General features: G+C 37.4%; 1 protein-coding gene across 1 annotated transcript; it reads left to right on the forward strand.

Moving 5' to 3' along the window:
* The first annotated feature begins 11,143 nt into the window (after positions 1-11,143).
* LOC108675600 lies at positions 11,144-22,880 on the forward strand. Its single transcript, XM_018163622.1, has 6 exons — positions 11,144-11,224; positions 16,541-16,715; positions 17,619-17,765; positions 20,249-20,452; positions 22,438-22,584; positions 22,738-22,880. The coding sequence occupies exons 1-6, from the start codon at positions 11,144-11,146 to the stop codon at positions 22,878-22,880; spliced, it is 897 nt and encodes a 298-aa protein (XP_018019111.1).
* Positions 22,881-24,622: the final 1,742 nt, after the last annotated feature.

The raw sequence follows: 24,622 nt of genomic DNA on the forward strand, positions 1-24,622 counted from the left end.
ATAGAAAAGTTAATTATAAATAATTAAAATATAATAGCAGTTTCAGCATTCATTAGGCTGTAGGCCTGTCACCAATTCTCAACATCTCTGAATATTCACAGCTTGCTAAGGTCTCAAACATGCAGCTCACTGTTAAAATTTTTGCTTTGGCTTAACCACCTTGCCTCCTCACCCAATCTTACCAGAAACTTTTGAAGTGACCTAAATTTGCAGTAATTGTCAAAATGTATTGACCTGGAATACATTAAGAACTGATTATTCAACCACTCTCACCTCAAAACATTTCAAATTAAATTTCATTATTCCACAAACAGTAGAATATAGATGACAGGATAGAATCCTTTAGATTTGGTTCATATTTTAAGGATAGACCATGAGTAGTAACTAGATTGGTTCATGAATATCAGCATATTTATACGCATAAGAAAATTATGGTTTTGGATTTTAGTACCCATTTGCTTTGTACCTATATTATATACCTTTTCAAACTTCTGCTCTGGACGCTAAGGTTTTGTTCACACTGTGTATTTATGTTATCGTAATTCAATGCAACAAGTTGTATTTTATTCAATGCTGTGTTGTATTTTATTTGATAATAATTGGCCTATAGTTGTCAGTATAAAAAAATGCAATTCAGCATTGGAAATTTAATGAAATGAACACATTCAACATGTGCAAAATATTCTATGCTGGAGAAAACACCAGCAGTACCATCAGCCAGGCCTTGTTTAGCAGTTTCCAGAATATGTAATGGTATATAGTCTAGTATTTTTAACATTTCTATAAAACAAAACCAACCATGACAGCTGTTTTTTATTTATCACATGCATTTCAAAAATTACCTAATAAAAGTTAATCTATAAAAATTGATCTAAAAAATTGCTCACACTATAAAATTTATGAAAAATAGCACCTGCAGCCCACACTGCCACTGCATCTGGCAATTATCAGGCAATATTTAAACTTACTTAATCAAAAAATTAAAGTTGGAATATAGAGGAAACACTGATCAATTTCTAAAGCTTTCCAATTCAATTTATATGCTAAGCAAACATGTTCAGAGGACAGAGATTACCATTCTTCTTCATTGCCAAAGTTTAAATGAAAGAATGGTGGTCCATGCATGCAAAATTGAACTAATGGAGTTGCTTGATTGGTCTGCAAACATCATTTCAACTATTAATACCTAAATAATGGATTAGGTAATTTCTTAAAATTACATCCCTTTTGCAAGATGGCTGCGATGGCAAGCATTTCATATATTTTCATACAGAGAAAAAAAATTAGGAGGTAGTTTATTAATGAACTTTATGTTATATTAGGTATATAGCCTGGACAGAAAGCCCTGAAACAATTTCTCCTTGTATAGCTCAATTTCATTTCAAGAACAGAGCAGCTTACTAACATCAACCTGAATCTTGAATAAAAGAACTACTAATTACTATTGCAGCAGTATTGCTACAATTCCATACTGGCCAATAACAAATTACACCATTGGCCTTCTTGAACTAAGTTGTTCTGTTTCATGGTCAATAAATGGCTAAAACTAATAATAAATCAAGTTTAAATTAATAAATCAATCAAGAGTTGAAAATATGAAATTCCAATCAAAAAAGATGGAAATGAAAGGCTTGGGCGGATACAAAATTATATAGTTTCACAAGTCACTCAGCTGTGTAGCCAGAGATGATAACCTCCTAAATCATGGGTAAAGGGCACTTAGGGCAGTGCTGTATTGCTGGGCCAGGCTTATATTGGTCTTAGGGTCTAATCAGAAATATATCTATTATTCTACAAATGATGCTGAGATGCTCCAAGTCTTTTGACAATTTTGATGTGTGACATAGATGACATGGCCACATTATTGGCCCACATGGGTGCTGCAAGTGACTGAAGTGAGGAGGGGTATTTGGGGTTATGTGAACATGTCCACATATCATATTCTTATTGGATCTTAAAATGTGTAAATAAATTTAACCTTATATTTAGCTAACATTTCTGGAATTGACCGTGTTACTAGGCTGGATTGATCTATAATATTTGAACCACATTCCCAGAATTCCATCCACCTTGGCCACCGCCAGGGACTCACGCAGGCTAGGTATTCCGTCATGACAGACGACAGTCATGTGCCAACCTCTATGACACTATCTTTGCCAGTAGCCAAAGTACCTACCTTAGTGAATTTAGTCACCGCTCACCGACGTGGCAGCGTAAGATGACCCTAAAAGACATTTAACAAACAAAACAGAACCATATTTTTGCACGTTAAGAACAGCTTCGTAGATTTTGTAGTCATCGGCAATTCGACTGTCGGCATAATGGATATTCAATTGGCAATATTACTGTAACCAAAATATAAAATTGTGCGACATCAGATTTATTGATTCGACACACGACATATTTGATACGTGCAATCATTGCAATGATATTAAATTACGGCGAATCAACAGATTAACTTTGCTCCATTGATTCCTAATTTAGACATGGCGTGAGCCGTGAAGTGACGACGCGATTCACGATTCTTTCGAAATCACAGTGACAGTAGGCTATGTCACACACGATATTGCAGCTAATAATTTATTTACCATTTATATTAATTTCCCGAAATCTCCTCTTTTCTCACAAATTTAAATCTTGATTTTATTGTTTAAAAATCAAATTTCAAATTCTTTGGACTAGCCGACTAGTCCCAGTAATACCTAAATTTTCGATCTTCATCAGTAAAGTTCCGCTCATCTTTACAGCCACTGTAATCCACACGTCTCTAAAATTCGAACGAGTTTATTTTTCTCTGTGATAACGCTATTTGAGAGTCATTTCTTCAATTAAAACTAGTTTTTAACTCACTTTTACACATTTAAAACAATAGCACGCACAGCGATTCACCAACCTGACTAAACGTCCATTCAACTTTGCTGCTTTCGCACCTGTCCTCTATCACCAGCAGTGTTGCCAGGTTTTTTCTCTGCGAGAATACCAGATTGCCTAGCTCAAAATACCAGAAATATACCAGAAATTCTATTGTTCGAAAACTGACTAATACCTCCAAATTTAATGAAACTATTCGTCAGAAACGTTGGTTAGAAAAAATATAGATCTCAGTACTCACTGCAGTGACTGACAGAGAGCGCATTTTCTCGTCGACGGTAACGTGTTCACGGACGGATAGACGGACGGACAGACGGACATGGTGAGCACAATAGTGCTTTTTTTCATAAATGAGAAAATGCGCTAAAAAGTATTTTATGTACTGTGCATATATCAGTGTGGCACTTCTTCCCCTTCGCTCAACATGAGCAAGCCACGGAAACAGGTCATCTTCCATTTTCATACATGCTTGCATTTTGCATTTCGGGTTTGATCACTTGTTGCGGCTGAGCAGATTAGCTTTTGGTCCGAATAAGGGACTCCAGTACCTTAGTTGAAATTTTATTTCGTTACTTGTTTTTCACATAGGTGACTTGTGAACTCCACGAATGCATTGGAGACGTGGTCAAAGTAGACACGTGGTGCAGTAGGCAGCCAGTTCTATGAATGGATGATGATTTTCAAGATCAGTGAAATATTGTATGGCACCCCCGAATTCAAGTGGCACTCTATAATTCAAACCCCCAAACAAAAATGGTGGAGTTTGCGTCGCAGAAATCGGTTCGACAACCTCACTCGTCCTAGGCCATATCATCACTGATCAGTAATCAATCAAGGATCATCACTCTCGTTTTCTTGTTGCACTATAAGCACTTTTGTTAAATGTTAACAATTAGATTGAAGTTATTTCATCAAGCGGTAAACTTGAGGTTCCAAAAATGGCGGGAAAGCTCTAATCGCGCCGCTCTGAAGGCAATCTATATAATCCACGTCTACACTGGAGGAAGTTCAAACTTCAGAGGTGGAACTTAATGCAGGACATTTGCAGTAAGTCAGAAAATACCAGAAAAATACCAGATTTAGGCATATATACCAGATCTTAAATATTCATACCAGACACCTTCTGAAAATACCAGATTTGTGAAATCTGGTATAGAAATATACCATCTGGCAACGCTGATCACCAGGATTTGACTGACGGCTTTGAGCACGTGGCGGCTGCAGGGTTGCCAGATAGTGGAAAGCAGGAAATGCCGAAAATTTCAATACTAATCAGTAAATTTCAATTTTACGGAGTAATGATTCAATTTATTGTTCTTTATATATTTAAAATTACACTATGTTTAGGGCCATTATAGATTTTGGCCGTGCAACGCAATTAAAAAAGACCGGAAAAGTCACACATGGACACCCTAGCTCGTAAGGCTGGACATGGCTGAGAAATATCAAACAGAAAAATTTCTGGTCTTATAAAGAAATAACTTTCAAAATCGAATGAACGAAACTTATATAGGAACTATTATTGTGCAGTTGAGTTAATCAGATATTATGTATGGTTTTCCCTGACTTGATTTATTATATACGCTTTTTATGCTGATTTTTTTTTTTAAGAAGTTACGCTTTATGAGGTATTCGAGAAGCTCTTTAATTTTACAGAAATTTCCCAGTATTTGGCAACGCAGTTGCAGGGCAGCAATCCCGAGCAGGCGCCACGCCTAGCACACGACCTTTAATTGAATTCGTAACGAACGCGTATTGTTAAATTCGATCAAAGGAGTAATTTGGGAAAATGTTTTTAAGCTTCACAATCATGAAATTGAAACGAAAACGTTAATTCAAAAAATGCGATTCATTCTATGCAAAGCTCACTGGTTCCGATTTTTTATAATCATGAAATAAATGACGATAGGTTAGGCTAGCACCAATTCCACAGCTTTACGTTCGCTGTCTTAAGCCCCGTCCACACGCTCAAATTTGTCGCCAGTCTTTCATGTCATGCCAGGTTTGACCGACAAGACGGAGCGTGTGGATGCTCAAAGTTTGACGTCTTGCGTGACGGGTGGGCGGAGTTTAGGGTTTGACAAACCTGGAAAAGACGGACGGGCGAGACTTTTGGGTTCATGCAAGACTGACAATAAGTTTGAGTGTGTGGACGGGCAACCGACTAATTGGTCAAACTTTTACTCTATCTCGGTCTATATTGGTGTTGGGCGCTGTGACATTGTTCCTCGCTAGCGCTAGTTTATCCTATCTCAAGATATCCGACACTGGTTTGACGATTTCTTATGGTGAGTTTCTCGAATTAAATCGTAGTTACCATTGTTTGAGGTAAATTCAATCAAAAAGCTACAGCGACAAGAACAAGAGAGCACTGGTCCATGCGGCATTGATTGTTAAGCGCAACGAAGTTGATCCTACAGCAAACAAAGACGTTGTAACGAAGAAAAAAAAAATCGTTATCGAAAAGAATGTGTCAAAATGAAGTCGTCAATGTGGCCTGGTGCTGGTAGGGATGCTGTCTATCAACCCTCATTGTGGTATTTTTTAAAATCATTTTCGGGACCACCGCGTACGTTTGCACCGCTTTAACCTAATTTTGGAGGCGCAAGCTGCGATCACTGGCTCCACCATTGCCGAGAGCGCACTAGATTAACTGGACTGAAGGAAAGTTTGAACGTGTGGACAGCAGGAGTGGTGTAGCGTTCGTCATCAGTCAAGGTTGACGTTCACATGTCGCATAGTTATGTTCCTACTTTTAACATCTACAATCCTTCCGCCAGGTTAATCTAATTTTGTGCACACACTCTTATTAAAACTGCCGAGCTTTACTCATGCTCGACCTATTATATCCCACCTCGCGATTTTTCCATGTTTCACGGTGAGACAAGTTGGGCAACAGGCCATGAGCCTATTTCTTCAGTGCCGACACTTCTATTCTATTTTCCGTGCATGGCCTTATTTCAAATCCGTATTTTCATCCGTATTTCAAATTTAAACTAGATACCGAAAAGAATATTGATTTGAAATGAGCTGATACAAGTGTTGCGGGATGATTTATTAAACTGGTGATATCAAATTAACTTTCCGATTTGTTATTTTGAACGATTAAATTAAACAAATAATCTATTCTGGTAATTAACGATTAAGGTTGGTAAAGATTTACACGAGGTTGATATTATGTCATAAATAATAATTAATAAATGTCAGCACTACTACGGAACTATTGAGGCATCAAGATACCTAAAAATATTGGTTTTTCCAAATAATACTCCTGGAATCACTATAATTTTGCATCGTTTCTATAAATGTTCAGCATGGAATTATCCAAACATAATAAATAATGCAGTAATTTGTTTGGACTACTAAAAATATCATGGAACTTTTTTAAAACGGTAAAATTCGTGATCCTGACAACGGTGATGCTAAAATACTAATGGTGGATCTAGTAAAATACTTGATGCATCAACATGGCAGTTTTGAGTGGTCACTTTCGCCTGACGACACCCTCATGTCCGACGGCTCCCTCTCGTCCGACGGAGCCCTCTTGTCCGACGGCTCCCTCTCGTCCGACAGAGCCCTCTCCTCCGACGGAGCCCTCTTGTCCGACGGCTCCCTCTCGTCCGACCCCTAACAACATTCGGGGACCGCCTAGACTTCGGCCGAATAGTCACTACACTCGGCGCGAAGTTATTCTGGGTCAGTTGGCCAACTGATCGCAATCAGCGACAAGTCAGAACCTCCGGGCCGACTTTATAGTCGCCTGAGAGTAGGGCAAGAGTTGGCAGAATCCACTCATTCCCCTCACCAGGCTCTGGTAGCTGTCTGATTCGGGGACCGGAATATAGACCAAAAAGCGGACATAGAGAAGCTGATTTACGTTCGGTCCGAGTCCTAGGCGGTTCCTAATTCAGGCTCGCCACCAGCTAAAAATTTTGATAGGGACGCAGCCCTCATGCCTGACGACATCCTCTCGTCCGACGCAGCCCTCTTGTCCGACGGCTCCCTCTCGTCCGACGGAGCCCTCTCGTCCGACGGAGCCCTCTTGTCCGACGGCTCCCTCTCGTCCGACGCAGCCCTCTTGTCCGACGGCTCCCTCTCGTCCGACGGAGCCCTCTCGTCCGACGGAGTAATACAAAGTTTATATAATTTATCTTAATATCCACAGATTGAAAAAAATTAGCCAGGATAGCATTCCAAATTTCAGATTTTTATCTTATTTATGAGGGGAGTTATCTGTCGAATTCATAGTTAAGAATACCCATAGACGATTACCGCGGCTGAGCGCCTTGAACGGGCCTCTTAAAACTGCCGAGCTATACTCATGCTCGCCCTATTATATCCCACCGCGCGATTTTTCCATGTTTCACGGTGCATGAGACAAGTTGGGCAACAGGCCATGAGCCTATTTCTTCAGTGCCGACACTTCTATTCTACTATCCGTGCATGGCCTATATTAAAAACATTATTACGAATATTTCAAATTTAAACTTGATACCGAAAAGAATATTGATTTGAAATGAGCTGATACAAGTGTTGCTGGATGATTTATTAAACTGGTGATATCAAATGTCAGAAATTTAACTTAAGTCCAGAATTAACTTTCCGATTTGTTATTTTGAACGATTAAATTAAACAACTAATCTATTCTGATGGTTAACTGGTTAACGATTAAGGTTGGTAACGATTTACACGAGGTTGATATTATGTCATAAATAATAATTAATAAATGTTAGCACTACTCCGGAACTATTGAGGCATCAAGATACCTAAAAATATTGGTTTATCCAAATAATACTCCTGTAATCACTATAATTTTGCATCGTTTCTACACATGTTCAGCATGGAATTATCCAAACATAATAAATAATGCTGTAATTTGTTTGGACTACTAAAAATATCATGGAATTTTTTTAAACGGTAAAATTGGTGATCCTGACAACGGTGCTGCTAAAATACTGACGGTGGTTCAAGTGAAATACTTGATGCATCAGCATGGCAGTTTTTATTGGGCACTTTCGCCTGACTACACCCTCATGCCCGACGGTGCTATCTTGTCCGATGGAGACCTCTTGTCCGACAGTGCCCTCTTATCCAACGGAGACCTCTTATCCAACGGAGACCTCTCGTCCGACAGTGCCCTCTTATCCAACGGAGCACCTCTTATCCAACGGAGACCTCTTAACCAGCGGAGACCTCTCGTCCGACAGTGCCCTCTTATCCAACGGAGCCCCCTCTTATCCAACGGAGACCTCTTATCCAACGGAGACCTCTTGTCCGACAGTGCCCTCTTATCCAACGGAGCCCCCTCTTATCCAACGGAGACCTCTTATCCAGCGGAGACCTCTCGTCCGACAGTGCCCTCTTATCCAACGGAGCCCCCTCTTATCCAACGGAGACCTCTTATCCAACGGAGACCTCTTGTCCGACAGTGCCCTCTTATCCAACGGAGCCCTCTTATCCAACGGAGACCTCTTGTCCGACAGAGCCCTCTTATCCAACGGAGACCTCTTGTCCGACAGAGCCCTCTTATCCAACGGAGACCTCTTGTCCGACAGAGCCCTCTTATCCAACGGAGCCCTCTTATCAAACGGAGACCTCTTGTCCAACGGAGACCTCTTGTCCGACAGTGCCTTCTTTTCCAACGGAGCCTCTTATCCAACGGCACCTTCTCGCCAGACACCTTATTAGATCGGCACCTTCTCGCCTGTCGAGAAACCGATCTAATGAGATTAACACAATTTAAAATTTATTCGTGGTACATCGGCAAATGCTCAACTATGAACAGGCCCAGTGCAAAATCTGCTCTTATCTTCAACAGTACGAAATAAAATTGAATTCTTCTCCGTGATCGAGTACAGTTACATATCAATAAATGACCGCAACAGCTTCTCACAAAACAAAACAAACACATTATAAATAGTTTCTATTTGCAATGCGTGTAACATGGTATAAAATAGTTAATTCTTATGGATGAGATGTTTTGGAAAGAAAAAGAATCTTAGCCTATTCCAATACGATAATTATTAGCGATGTTATTTCTGTAGTTTTCCACTGACAGATGAAAGCAATCAATGACCATCTCGATTTTTATGTTATAGTAACTCCTCAACTATTAAACATGAATGACCGAAGAAAAATACAGTGTGGAACATAGTTTTTCTGCGATGGCTAAAGTAATAACTAAGAATCACTATGAAAGAAAATCGAAAGTGCATATGTGTCTTGATAAAGATTTTGATTGAAAGCTTGAAAAGTGGTAGTAGTAAATGCATTGGCAAACACGTAGCTACATTTTCGAATTATTCACAAAAAATACGTTTCCTTTGTGGCTGTTGTGGACGTTGCAGTCCCAGGCCACGCTCAAACGCCGCCTGGTCTTAAAGCGCAATAATGTCTATCGGACGCCCGGGTCAAAGGTAAGTGCTTCTCGAGCTAGCAAAAGAAAATAAAAGTTTGAATAGACCCATCGTATCTTATGGTCATTATCTTCCATTTATTAGAATCATGGTCGACTATGTACCATCATTGAAAAAACTTGTGCTTTCGTAATAAAACTTGAACCAAAGCGAATGTCAGGAATTTTTTTATATGAATTCAGTGCTTAAAACTTATGCCATGAATGTAAAAAATGTTAACTATTTCATTGACTGATAAAATTATGTTTACAGCTGCGGTTAATTTGATATTCCAGGGTAATTTTAACTTTGCTTTTGCCCAGTGAAGAATGTTGGTGGTTGTCAACTCGATGCATTGCCTACTGGGGTGGCGAGCTGAGGTTAGGTGAGCAGCGTAAAGGTGCTTGTACACGGGGAAAGTACTGGCGGCAAGTAGATCAGAAAAATGCCAAATGTCTGCCGCTTGGTGTCTATCCCGCAAGTAAGCTTTAGACACAAGGCAATTAGCTATCTAGTGCCGGTATCTAGTCGTTACCGGCACGGCGCCACCTTCAACTTGCCTCGTGTCTAAAGCTTACTTGCGGGATAGACACCAAGCGGCAGACATTTGGCATTTTTCTGATCTACTTGCCGCCAGTACTGTCCCCGTGTACAAGCACTTTTAGGTTCATGGTAAAGCTTATAAACGTGCACCTTCTGACACAGCTGGTGAGCTCCTGCGTCTGTGAGATCATCCCTCGGGGGGACCAGCTAGCTTCTCCCTGGAATGATATAAACGAATAACAACACAATATTTCTGTTAAGTTAAAATCAAATACAGTCGCAATTTTATTTTGCATAATATTACGTACAACTAAATAGTAGTAAAAATATAGTAGCATGAGAGTAACTAATATTAAAAGAGTAATTGAGAGTAATAGACCAGTCACTTACTATACATATAAGTTGTCAAATAGAATTAAACAATTTTCAACTTTATAGCGTATATGGTCAGTTTAATAAATAAAGGTATTACGTTGTAAAGCCGCCAAAAAGTGGCAGGAGGGAGAATCTGATACTGTACGTAGAGCTTAAGTTGGTCAATGCAAGATAGGGAAACCCAGATTTCATGGATACAAAGAAGGCGGAGGATACATGACAAAAATGAAATTTCACATTAGGAATATTTTCCTAATTTTGCCTTGATTTAGCGTCGCCAAAAAATGTCGTAATTATAGAGATTATTGCTAGCATGAATTCTTTTCATCTGGGTGATGCTGACATGTGTTGACAATTTAGCTATTTTCCCGCTAAATCTTGCGTATTTTCAACGTATTCAGCGGGAAAATAAGAGCTTTACTTGAAAAAATGCATGTAAAATGTAGTTAAAATTATCTTTTTAGCTACAAATTTTGAATTTTCAGTGTATTTTTGCTTGAAAATGCTAGGTTTTAGCTTGAAATTCATTGAAAGAGTTGGCAAAACTGAATTATGGACAACTCTACATTAATTTCGCATTGTGTTTTCATGCATTTTATTTGTACAGAGTCTTGATTTTGAGAGCGCATTAAAAGCATTAAAATTAATTACTTTAAACGTGAAATTAATTACTTTAAACGTGAATTTATCTATGCATTGGAATAAAAAATTCGATATCGCATTCTAGTTCGCTTTCATTATTTAGTTTTATGACAACTGTTTATGACTATACCGTCGCGCAGGAGCGTACGATTGACGGGTGGTAACTTTCAAGCTATGTCTAGAACAATTCTGTTTTCGAATTGTGATTTAATGATTATAATGACAGAATCGCTTGCACATCTGTAAGGTTGGCATGATATGTGATAATCGTACTGTGCAACACATACACTGGAAGGTAGTTAGAATACTCTGTCAGGATGGATGACTTCCTCTCCAAGTCCTCGTCTCAGAGATCAGAGAAGTGCCAGCGGGTGACCACACAACCGCAGGCCTTCAAGGTATTGCTGATTTCTCTCGGAAAGCTTCTGACGCAGCACACACTTTCTGTTGGAAAAATTGCATCAAAATTTAAATTTTACGCAATTATTCTTCGATCATATTTGTATGAACGTCCCTTGCTAGAAAGCCTGCTATTTTCGCTCGAGTTCAGTTTACGTTTACATTTCTCTTATAAATAAAGAAAAGCTAACGTCGAATGTTTTTACTGGATGGAAAAATCCCGACTAAACATATATTTTGTTTATGTAATCGTTTACATAATCATAATATGATATATAAGATTTACCTATATAGAATTAATCCAATTAAACACCTTAATTTAGTTTGCTAACAAAATTCTATTTATAAACCGCTCTTTCAACAACAATTTTTATGGGGAAATTTTCTGGCCGGAAGTAAAAATCTTTTTGTCTTGAATCTTAGAATCAACCAAATATATTTCCAATCTACATCAATGTTGGAGATCGAAAGTAAGAACTGGATTACGTATGAAATTTCTTTCTTCTCGAATGCTTTCGTTTATCAAAAACCTGATGGTGTTCATACATGGATAATATAGCCAATGAACTGGTTAAAACAACATGCGGCTTCAAAAATGCAGCCTTTCATACAGTTTAAATTATAAGGCAACAATATAGGGTAACATGGGGCAGCGAGCCCACTGCGGGTCACGGGCCCATAGCGGGTTTCTCGCTAGGTATGGCAGATATTGGTCCGTGTTCTCTACCGCCGGTCGACAGTTTCACTGGGATGAAGTGTACGGATTTACGTTTTGCTAAGTGTTTGCGTTATTAAGTTCTTTGAGAATAACTGTTTTAGTCCAGATAAAAATTTTTTTGCGACTAAATAAAGTTTTTTTCCATTACTATAGATGAAGATTTTGAAATTACTTTGAATTATTTTTCCAAAGTAATATTTATAGGGATAATTTTGAGACCAAGTTTAGACTATTAGCATACATTTTTCTTATTTTTAACTGTAAAGTGTTGTTTTATCATTTTTAAACGAAAAATATGCAATTGTGGTAAAGGGACCAAGGGTGGGCGCCTTGCCCCAAGCCCATGGGCCCATTGCCCCAGGGGTGGGGCAATGGGCCCATTTTGACACTTTTTACAAAATAGTGTTTCATTAAAAAATTAATAACTCTATAGGCGTCTAATTCACATCATACATTCCTCATTAGTTGTACCTTTAAACAAAACAAAGAACCACATCGTATCAATTAAAAATTCATCAAAAATTTAGTTTAAAAAAAGTGGGGGGCGCGCTGCCCCACGTTGCCCTACATCATAAAATAATGGATTACTCACCAATGACACGTGTGTCAATTTACGACAACGATTTAAATCGGCTTCACAGTCGAAACGAACGTTGTAATAGCGATCTTTAATAACAAAAATGTGGATTGGGAGAGAATTCTCGATGAACAAATAATGGGATAGCTGGACACGGCAGTCAACTTCCTCCTGGCATCACATGGCGGAGTTAAATGAATCTTATGTAAGAAACATTGGCATGCTATGTGATAATCTTGTAATAAATGAAGTCTTAATTTGGAGACATTTAAGGGAATATATGTAAAAATTTCGCTAGTTGATGTTTTTGATTCATTTCGGTGCTTTCTGTAGGGTATAATTTTTCAAGTTCATGACCATATTCCATGATAACAGCCTATCATATTTTGTAGGCTATTTATATTTGTGATTTAACTGCAGTAAATTAATATGAACTTTTTCTATTGATAATGAAATCTTCATTACGTTAATATAATAATTTAATCAATAAGTTAATTGATACGTTTTTATGATCTTAATTCTACAGAATGACTTTAGCAAATGAAGATATACTACATTTTTCCAGAGATAATTTGTTTGCACCTGTCAGGAACAAGTCTGAACTGAAGCTCTGAAAAAGCTTAATCTATTTATTTATGGCGCCATAGCGATGATTTGCGAGGAAACGCACCTCACCAAAAATAGTAGAAATATTCCAAGCCTCCAGCCGCCTGTCCTGCCGGCCTCCAGAAGAAGTCCAGGGGCAGCAGGCTGATGTCGCCGGTGTGGTGGGTGACGTGGCGGGACAGCAGCTCCCCCAGCTATACAGCGTTCATCGGGCGGCATGAGCTTACATGTTCGTGCCTTTAGAGCGGTGAATATTTGTTAACAACACATCTTGTTAATTTATGAATAATTATTTGATTTATTTTTAGCAAATTTTTCAAATTTATAATTTCATATTGTCATGGTCCAACTGCTGACTAGTACTAGAATGTTGAAGCACCTAGCATAAAGTTCAGTATTTCAACTAAAGCGATTGACTGATTTATGACAGTCGTGACATTACGGGCCAGAAGGGTGGTGGAGGTCAATGGGTGGGTTCTTGAAGCCAGCGAGGGCGCGTTAGTTATTGTCAGAAAGAATTTGACTAAATTACAAACGGCTGCTACTCGCACCGTAACATAAATATAATTCTCAACAGTGTTACCACGCATACACTCCAGCGTCTTCAATTACATTCTGGGCACAGAAACATTCCAAAGAGAGTCAAGTAAAGACGTTCCATCAGCATGCTATCGCCAAGCTTAAACTGACAGTGAGTGAATCAAGATTGGTCTGTGATACGGTATTTAATCTCTTCTGATTTCTTTCAAGGAAATCAATAAGGAATGGAATTTTAAGGAATGTTAAGGATTTAACTTTACGGACGGTTTATTTATGGATTATTTGCATAACTTTATGCAGAATATTTCCCACTGACCCAATTTAGTAAAAACCTGAACTTTAAAGTCTTAAAGATCCTTTATAACTCATGTGCACTGCATCTATGTCGTTATGTCACTCCCTGCCACATTTATTTTCCAACCACAATTTCGCATGAAGAAATTAAATATTCCAGGGCACAGCTGAATACAGCAGAACCTATCTTCGGCCTCTTGTCGTGAAGATTCGCCAGTCCTTAGCATCCCATCACTTGTGCTAGACGTCGCACCTTGGCTTGACCATCTCGTGTGGTGACGTTCTCGTCCAGTGTGGCCCTGCTTGACGTTACTTTGGACGTCAGATTGATGCTTCATCACCACAAGACTCATTCCCCCGTCATTCTCCTGCCTGTGGCGTGAGACGTGAAGTCATGAACCGCTAGCCGTGGACATTCCCCGGTCAATTGCCAGAAATAAGCTGCAGTGGACATGAATGACCATTGGTTGCCTTTGCCATGCCACTGAGGATTTTGTGATCAGAATATCATTAATATAAGATCATTATTTGCTCCTGTTCCATTACTCCTGTTTAATTATGTCGTATATACGGTATATTTAGGTGCTGTGATGTCTTGAGACTTTGCCTGGGACTGCGGCGGGAGCACTGGCCCACTGTTCACCTGTCAGCGGCAGGGGTCCCCGCCACAGCTACCGAAGACGGGGAGGATACCGAGCTATGAGGATACTGAGCTATGAGGATACTGAGCTATGAGGATACTGAGCTATGAGGATACTGAGCTAATCCTCCACCATGATCTTCCATATCCACCATATTTGTGGCTAATGTTTTCAAAGTTTTGCGGTGACTTCGACTGGCCAAATATTTCGTCAGGTATTTGTATGTTTATTAAATAATTAATCAACATGCGTAATTAATGCTTCGAAACGGAAGCTCCATGCGCATGGGCATGTGAATAAAGTTCTGCCACAACAGTAAAGATTTTATTAGAAATTCGCCTCGCACAAAATATTGAATGGGAAATTTCACTTTGAATATTAGTCAAGAATGTAATATGATTAGCACCCGAGATACTGAAATCTATGTTTGGAATTCCCTACACTTTCACGACAATAATCATTATGTGACAAGATTATTTGATTACGTGTAATTTGTTTAAGAATTCAGCGTCATGCGAGACTAAATGTCGAATTTATTAATGCACAGAATTTAATACAGATTTACAACTAACAGAATTTCGAAATTCCATCGGTTAACCAGGACGGACTTTCTGATTTCATATCATAGAAAATCTTAACTCTCACGTGCCGTCGAAAAAGAATTGAGTTATGTCAAAAATGAAGGTAGGGGCAGCAAATAAGATTTAAATCATCAGTATAAACCAGCGTAATATCCTGCATTAAAATACTTTAGTCATTATATTCACAGCGCGCCACCAAAATGCGTTCGTTGATTGCGAAAAGCCGCGAGGCATTGCTATAATAATATTAATTCCATAATTTATACCAGCAATTCATAGATCTCTCTTTCATCAAGAGCTAAATTATCGCAAAACCTGACGATCAATAAACTGAAATTTATTTCCGTCGTTTTATCCATCATAAAAAGAAAATATAAAATGGCCCAATTTCAAGATCTCAGAAGACGGCATAAACATAAATGGAAGTCAAATCCTTGCCTAAATTATCGTTATAACTTGCAATTAGAAACTTCTAACTCCTATATTCTCAACGCATCAATTAACATGTGTTCGTTTACTCCGAGTAGTCATGCAATGCCACAGCGAAGAAAATTATAAGATGGTCGTCTCAAAATAGCCATTTTTAGCTCATTTTCTCATTTATGAAAAAATGCACTAATGTGCTCGCCATGTCCGTCCGTCCGTCTGTCTGTCTGTCCGTCTGTCCGTTCGTTTGTCCGTGACCTCAAGTTTTCGTCGACGAGAAAATGCGCTCTTTGTCACTCACTGCAGTGAGTACTGAGTTATATTTTTATTTCAATTGCTGGGCAATTCGTTGGCCAACTAGAATTTTCTCACTCATTCATCGACTAGATTGGTAACAGATTTATCAAAAACTTACGAAGAATAAGTAAAATAAGTAATCAATTTACTAGATGAGAGTATTTTCGCAGTTGATTTTATTTTTTTTAAATAAGGAAGATAAAAATATTAGAACTCATCTCCATTACGTACTGAAGAGAATGAAAAAACGCAAACAGCCAAAATTAAAGATCCGAGCAGACGACAATGTCATGAAACGAATTAAAATCATCGGAAAATATGGTTGTTTTCCCTTGTAATTAGAAAATTCCCAACGCACCAATTAATATGTGTTCGCCAGCTGCGAGGAGTCATCTAATAGCATGAAGAAAGAAAAAATTCGAATACTCTTGGCGCAAAGAATTTGAAGCTTCTTATGCTTTCCTCCAGAAAGTAATGAATGATTTATAAATTTTGCGTTTAATTAAGCATCATAGTTTACGAAAATGCCCTAAAATTACCATTCATAAATAGAGGTTGTAGAACAACTTAAAATTCTGAAAACTTTTAAGTGGACACATTCGATAGCTTATAAAAGACCGCGTCGTCCTCCCCAGACCACTTCAGTACTCTGGATGGCTTCTCACAATGGCCATCAGCGAGCGGGGCCGCTGTTGCTGTTAACGATAGTTACGCTGCTTGGAACGGCCGCAGACGCCGTGGTGTTTCAGACGATCATGATGAACGTGACCGTACTTCGTACAGACCTAAACATGACGGCATCAGCGGCGTGTGAGTCAATATAATACAAGACATTAATTTTGGGAATATTAGGAAGTATACGAATATAAAATTTATTCACCTGAATAGTAGTTAATGAGTGACAAATTAACTTGTGCACTGAAGTCCGCCATAATGATATTGTTTGTGATAAACGCTGACTATAGCATTTAAACATGTTAGGAAAAGTTCGGTATTCCGCATTTCAGTAGGTAAATAATTTTTTATTGTAATGAATATTTGTCAGAAATTATATCGTAATATCATAAGGATTTAATTTCAAGGGAAAGAAGGATTAGATTATGAAAACAGAGTTCATGATAGATGACGCATTCCTAAAAATCTTAAAAAGCTTATGCTTCAAGCGCTCTGCAAGACGCATCCAATTAGCTTTTATTTAATTTCTGTATTTATCGTTCACTGTCCCTTTATTTTGTAAGAGGACTTATTATAAGCCTTAGAATTTCAATTATTTTCTGTTGCTAATTCAATGAGTTTGAATTTCATGATACTCTCTAAAATATATTGGGGTATCGAATTAAAATTAAAAACTTTATTCAACAATGTATTAAGAAAAAACAATTGTATTTATCAGCAAAGAAATAAAGATTGGTAAAACAATGATGAAAAGTTGGCCATCCTTTCGTTTCATGATTTATCGACTAATTTTTATCGATGACTTAATCCGCATTTGTATTTCATGTATAGAACAATTACAGTCTTAAAATTAAAGTATTTATATTGAATTATACCTTGTTTTTCGAACGGTATAACATTTTGATTAGGAACTCGCCTTCCTAAAAGTGTTCACCGCCCCTATTTGGTACGACACAAAAACCTTGAATATCTAATGAAGAATCCTCACATTTTCCTGGACTGCTTCCAATTATTACAATTAACTTGAGGCTACCCCAGGTGAGTGCAAGGCGAAGTGCTTCGTGCTGCCCAAGTGCAGCGCTGCATCGTATGACATTACGACGTCGGTGTGCAGCATGACGTACGACGCTCCTTGCAACGTCACGACAACATTTGCTCCTGGCGTCATCAGCCTCTTCAAGTTCGGTGANTTTGCTAATGTCCCTAGCAGCTCGGTTTTTACTTATACTGCAGAAGCATCACCTGTAGCGCTGACCTCAGAGATATTAGTAGGAGAACTAATGTCAGCTTCAACTAAAGCACTTTGCTTAATCAGGGTCGTGGTAGAACCGTAGCGAGTAAGCCGTTTACTCCATAATCATTTACTATGAGTTAGGTAATCGGAACGCGCACGTTATTATCTTCGCCGCGCTCAATTAGCGATTTTAATGTGGAATCTCGGAGTGCGAACATGGAGCATTGCTCCAGGAGTAAGACATTTGCTACGTAATCATTACACCAAACATATTAAATTATTGATCGATTTTATTATTATTTCCATCGTACGAGTAGTTATTTTTTACAACACTTCTCTTTAACTTCACTTCTTGTCTGTCTGTCTGCTACAAATCTTATTATCAAAATTTAACACAATCTACTTATCCAGTCGATTTGAAATTTTGCGCACTAGTGTAAAGTTGGAGACAATGCATGAATCAAATGTTAAAATAAATGATTTTAAATTAGAAAAATTGTTTTAATATTAAAAAAATTGAAAAAATAATTTTGTTAGCTACAAATCTTATAAATGATATTTGACACACTTTTACCTCTCAAATTGATCTGAAATTTGACACACTTGTGTGAAGTCGGAGGCAATGCATGAATCAATTGACAGAATAAATAATTTTGATGTAAATTTTTATATATTAAAAAAAATTTATATATTTAAAAAAATGACAAAATTAATATTTTTATTATTCGAAAATAAAATGAGAAATTCATTGTACATCTGTAAGATTGGAGACACTGGATTCTTTAGAAGTGTTGTCTTTAAAAAGTAATGTTTTAAACGTTTTTTATTATGACAGCGTTTCACCCAGCACATTATTAGTGGAATTGAGTCTTTGAGATCGATCTTTGCTAACACGTCAGGATTTAGATTGACTGCATGCCTTCGTTTGGGGTCTGGTCGACTTATTGAATGTCTCGTCAAATCTCTCATATTCTTTTCTGTCCAAACCAAAATTAATTAATTGAATTATTGAAAGTCGCGACAGTTCAGCACCACATAACTTAACTTGTGGAATATTTGGTCTTGACCGAGGTTTGCATCCGCTAGCAATTTGAAATGTACATGCACATGTGAAATAAATACACAATTGTGAAATGAATGTATTCACCAAAATAGGCGAAAAGGGAGTTTGACAATACGACAAAAATTGAATTATATTACCTCCAGATATTGATCAGAGTTTGTTTCATGAGAAACTAAACATACTCTCAGGAAATTTATTTGGATATATTGTCATTGTATAATGAATAAATACTTTGACTTAGGTACACAAACCAAGTCAGCAATAATGAGACATTCAACTTTACGCGACATCTTCCTTGCGATTGCCAGTCTCATAACCTGGAGTCGAGCCCACCGCTTGGTCCAATTATTTTATAAACTACACTATTATAATTTGCATCAATATAAGCAGTACAGCATAAATAAACGAAACATAATTGCAAACACGTTATCCAGTGATATCACATGAGTATATATGAATTATCGTTACATCTTAATATTTATTGCGTTAATGCTTAATAAATTCGAAACGAGTTGTGGGTGAGAATAGTTGGATATATAGTCAAAAGCATGATTGTTTATTTAAAAATGCGTTCATGAAACGAAACTAATGCTACGAAACAGAAACATCAGAACCAACGAATGTTTAAATATAACTCTGCCGCTAGTAGGTATACGACTCTTTGTCAATGCAAATGTAAAAATCGAACTCATGAATACCGGTAGTTTCTCCGTATGCCCGTTTAACTCGCGAACGAAGGCAAAATCGAAAATATTCTCACGAGCTAAACATCACCGTTAGGAGGTTAGGTTTGTATATTCAAAGTTTCATTCAAATCTGTTCAGTAGTTTAGAAGAAATCTCTTGGTCACTGCAAATTTCGGCCCGAATTGCCGTATAACCCACGAATGAAGTGAAATGGAAACAATTTTCACGAGCTAAAAATCACCGTTAGGTCCTAATGAATACGGGTACCAAGTTTCATCGAGCCGCGTTCATTAGTTTGGGAGATATTTCTTGGTCATTGAATTTGGACATTAGCCGCGAGTAAGGCTGCAAATTTGTCGGATACGTTAAAATCATTGGCTTAGACTGGTGAAATCCCTTTTATTTAGAAACTTCTGACCGTTATATTCTTAATGCGCCATTAAAACTTGTTCGGCAACTGTGAAGAGTCATCTAATGGTAAGATGAAGCAAATAATGCGATTATCCACGACGCCGATATTTTGGAGCTTCTCGTGCTTCCATCCAGAAAGTTATGAACGATTCATCAAACGTTCCGTTTAATTAAGCATCGTAGCTTGCAATAATGCCACGTAATTATTAACAATAAATAGAGGTCTTGAGACGGCATGAAATTTTTAATACTCCCAACTGAACACATCTTAAAGCTTATAAAAGAGCGCGTCGTCCTCCCCAGACCACTTCAGTACTCAGGATGGCTTCTCACAATGGCCATCAGCGAGCGGGGCCGCTGTTGCTGTTAACGATAGTTACGCTGCTTGGAACGGCCGCAGACGCCGTGGTGTTTCAGACGATCATGATGAACGTGACCGTACTTCGTCCAGACCTAAACATGACGGCATCAGCGGCGTGTGAGTCAATATTAATAGAGACATTAATCAAAATTGTAAAATCTACGTATGTAAAACTTATTTACCTGACTTTAAACATAGAGTGGCAAATTAATTTGAGTACTGAAGTCCGCAAAATGACATTATTTGAGATAAACGATGACTAGCATTCATACATGCTGGCGAAAAACTTTTATATTCCGCATTTTAGCAGGTAAATAATTTTTTTTATTGATAATGAATATATGTCAGAAATTAAATCGTAATATAATAAGATGTCGGCAAATATTCCCTATGCTGGAGGTAATCCTCTTCTAGGAATGATCAAAAGGTAAGCGCTAAGCAGGACAGTAATATGTTATTATCAGTTCAGACATTTTAATAAGAATTTATTCAAAGCTTCGTATTTTCTGGGCAGTTCTTCATATTTAAGGCAGTTTAAATCCATTTAGAAAGCTGCGTCCAGGTTTAACTTAATTTTGGCTGATGTTGAAGATTACTGGAGATACTGGTAAAAAAACTCATCATCACAACAGAGTCAATAAGCAAGTAATAATTCAGATATCTCAGTAGTTCAGTATTAACGTTAATTAAAGAATAAGGCTCGCCTTAATCAATTAAGATTAAGTGCACATATTGCGTAGTGTTTTTACATGTAAAAATTAATTATAGTAATGATTATTTAATGATTATTTTAACGAGATTATTTATTTTTATTTTTAAATTCGCAGTTCCGAATTTAAATAGAGATTACCATAGTATATAGGGAATGACCACCTTGGCCAGTCAAGTTAATAATTTATATGTTTAAGGTTAAGTAGTTAATAGTTAAAGTTTTTAAAAGTTTTAAAGTTTTAAGTCAAATAGGCAATTTGACGAGCTGACCAAAGTGTTCAAAAACGAAGTGAAACACGCATGCACCCCAAAATTGAAATATTTAACTAAGCAAGAGTTGCGCACAACAAATGAACACCTTTTATTTAATGAATTAAGGAAACTAAGATAACATATTAAGTAAGTAGAGGAACTACACACGACCGCGCTGGTAGAGTTTACTCAATTAAGCTATTTCGAGAGCAGCGGCTCAGCCTTATATATGGACTGATCACGTTCTGCTTCTTCGCCGTAGTCTTTCCAGAAGCCCGGATCGGAAATTTTCCGAAAATAGAACTTAAATTCAAGGTAGAGAAGGATTGAGAAGGATCGTAAGCTTTTATTCAATTATTGCTGCCTTAGGCAGAATAAATAATATTTATGATTTAAACCAGATTCGCGGTATCGAGTTCCATAGAGTGTTAGTGTATTCGAGTGTGATCGTTCGCGGGGTTGAAATAATCAGCCTTTGACGATACGGAAAATTGAACTTCCAACCGTGATTATTGATTATTTTCTATGATAATGAATTATTATGCACTGCCATCGATATGACAAAAAATAAATATTGATAATGAACAAGTTTTTGCAAAATTCCTGTATTGCCGAGGACAGTTTTTAAGGACAAGCAAAATTATTCGTTCATTGTCCCTTAACTTTCATAAGAAAACTTAGTATTAACCTTTGAATTTAGATTATTTCCAGTTTCGAATTCAATGAGTTCAAATTTCATGATAATCTATAAAATATGCTGCGGCATAAATTAAAATTAAAAACTTCAATTGACCTTGGATTAAGAGGGACAAATTGTACCTATCAGCATAGGAATAAAATTGGCATTACAATAATTAAAAGTTGGCAATCCTTTCGTTTCAAGATTTATCAACTAATTTTTTCCATGACTGTATCCATATTTGTATTTCATATATAGAAAAATCACAGATTTAGGAATAAAATATTTATGTTGAATTATGTCTCATCTTTTGAACGGTGTAACATTGATTAGAAACTAGCCTTCCTAGTAGTGTTCACCGCCCCCAAGTACAAAACAATAATCTTGAACACCTAATAAAGAATCCTCACATTTTCCTGGACTGCTTCCAATTATTACAATTAACTTGAGGCTACCCCAGGTGAGTGCAAGGCGAAGTGCTTCGTGCTGCCCAAGTGCAGCGCTGCGTCGTATGACATTGCGACGTCGGTGTGCAGCATGACGTACGACGCTCCTTGCAACGTCACGACAACATTTGCTCCTGGCGTCATCAGCCTCTTCAAGTTCGGTGAGATCTTCCGTCGAAGAAAAATTATTTGTTTTGTGAAGTTTTAGTACTGGTGCTATTACTGATTGTGCAAGTCTTGTTGGATGAATGTTAGTATTGTGTACTAGAGACGTCATGCTTCTTTTTCGCATACTGATTGATCCTTGTTTGCAGTTATTCGAGAAGCAATTATCACTAAAGGCACAACGAGCAACGGATCTCCCGACAACCTGAAGAAGATGTGCGGTGCAGAAGGCGGGGTTCCGCTCATCATCAACACCAAGCAACTGNTCTATGATGGAACACAAATGATTTAATGGTCGTTTTGCACGTTTTTTGCACTCAGCGTTTGCATGTCGTTTGCCCTAAGTCTACATCCAGTGGTAGCCGGCATAGTGCTCATTATCTTTCTACTTTGTCTGTTGTCTGCACTCGGATTTTACACGATGTTTACAGTCACTGTTAGCAGTTTTTGGGCGTCAACAGTCTTGACTGGAGAAAGTATTTGGCATCGCTGATTTTACCGGTGAAAAACATTGGAGAACGAAAGACTTGGAATCTTTCATGAAAGTTCATGTGTCGACCTTTATTTCAATTAATGAGAACAAAAAATCACGCATATTGAACATAAAATAATAACGTTTTTATAGGTAGCTGGCTCAAGTTTTAATGCTTGATGTGTTAATTCAAAAAGCTGTTGGGGGCATAGCCTCTACTTCACTGTTAAAAATTTCCGTTGGTCCTTGATTCTTTGACTAAACCAACGTTTCAATTTCATTTCCAATCTTTCTTAATATTGAGTATTAGAATTATTTTTTAACTCATAATAACTGTGCAACATTTGAGCACGTTACTTGAATAACGAATGTAGCACAATAATTATTTACTATTTGTTTGCTTTGACATTTATTATTTAATGCGTTAAACATTTATTGCGTTAATTAAATTAACCGTTGCGTGTAGGGGTTTCCCTTTCTTAAAATTTGTCAATCTATGGTCATAGCCGAGACAAAGATTTCAATTTTTTTCAAACATACCTATTGCTGATTGTTGGAATTATTTTTGCCGTGAACTACAGTGGACCAAACGATCTGGGGTTAAAGGTGTGTAATGATTATAGCAATGTTAATACGATTTGCCTTTTCCAAGGAATACATTAAAAAAGTTCTATTTTATTTCATTTTTTTATTTTATTTTAGTACGAATAAATTATTTTGTTGAAACTAAATGCTCTGAAATAATCTAATCACAAGATTTCTATAATTATTTTATTATAATGAATGCAATGTGTCTGGTCAGATAATTCATTCGCCTGATGTTCTGTAGACCCATTCCGGTCAATACAATGTTTATGTGTTCAATTCTAATTGATAAAATATAATTAACAACGAGCGAGTTATATTTTCATTCGTGTTGTAATGTTGTATCCTTCTTATTGTATGAAGTCGCAGTAACTAAGTCTGTCTTGGTTGTAAAATTTCTCAAAGGTTTTACTGAACTTTACTGTAACAGAGATTAGAAATTTACTGACCCCTTGGTTCAGTTGAATTACTGGTTGGAAGGATATGTCATCATAAAATATTAAAATGTTTTACCGGATTCAAATTTTCATTTGAGTCTTCGTACATTCAAATTACTCAAATTGTGCAATATATATTTTTCAAAATATATTGCACATGAATGCAGAAACTAATTTAGATTGGCAGCAAACAACTTAACTAAAATATTTTTATGTCTAAGCTTCAATTATACTATCTAGCAAGGCTGTGCTCTAATTGACTATTCATCCTACTCTGAAAAAACATAATTTTTTTCGTGAAAGCGGGTGAATTGTGCACATTTATATGTTTGAATGTGGAGTTATTATATGGCTCTTATTTTCCAACAAAGCAATTTGTCCGGACTGATGCAGTCGCGGCTGCATTTGACGGCACTGTGAACCATGCGCTACAGGTGACTATATACTAACTTTCACTTACGCCATGAGAGTGAAACTATCATCAAAGCTACGCAAGAATTACTGGAAGGAGGCAATTATTCTTCACATTATATCCCTTTT

This window comes from Hyalella azteca, unplaced genomic scaffold (assembly GCF_000764305.2).
Source record: "Hyalella azteca isolate HAZT.00-mixed unplaced genomic scaffold, Hazt_2.0.2 contig5256, whole genome shotgun sequence".
Lineage (NCBI taxonomy): Eukaryota > Metazoa > Arthropoda > Malacostraca > Amphipoda > Hyalellidae > Hyalella > Hyalella azteca.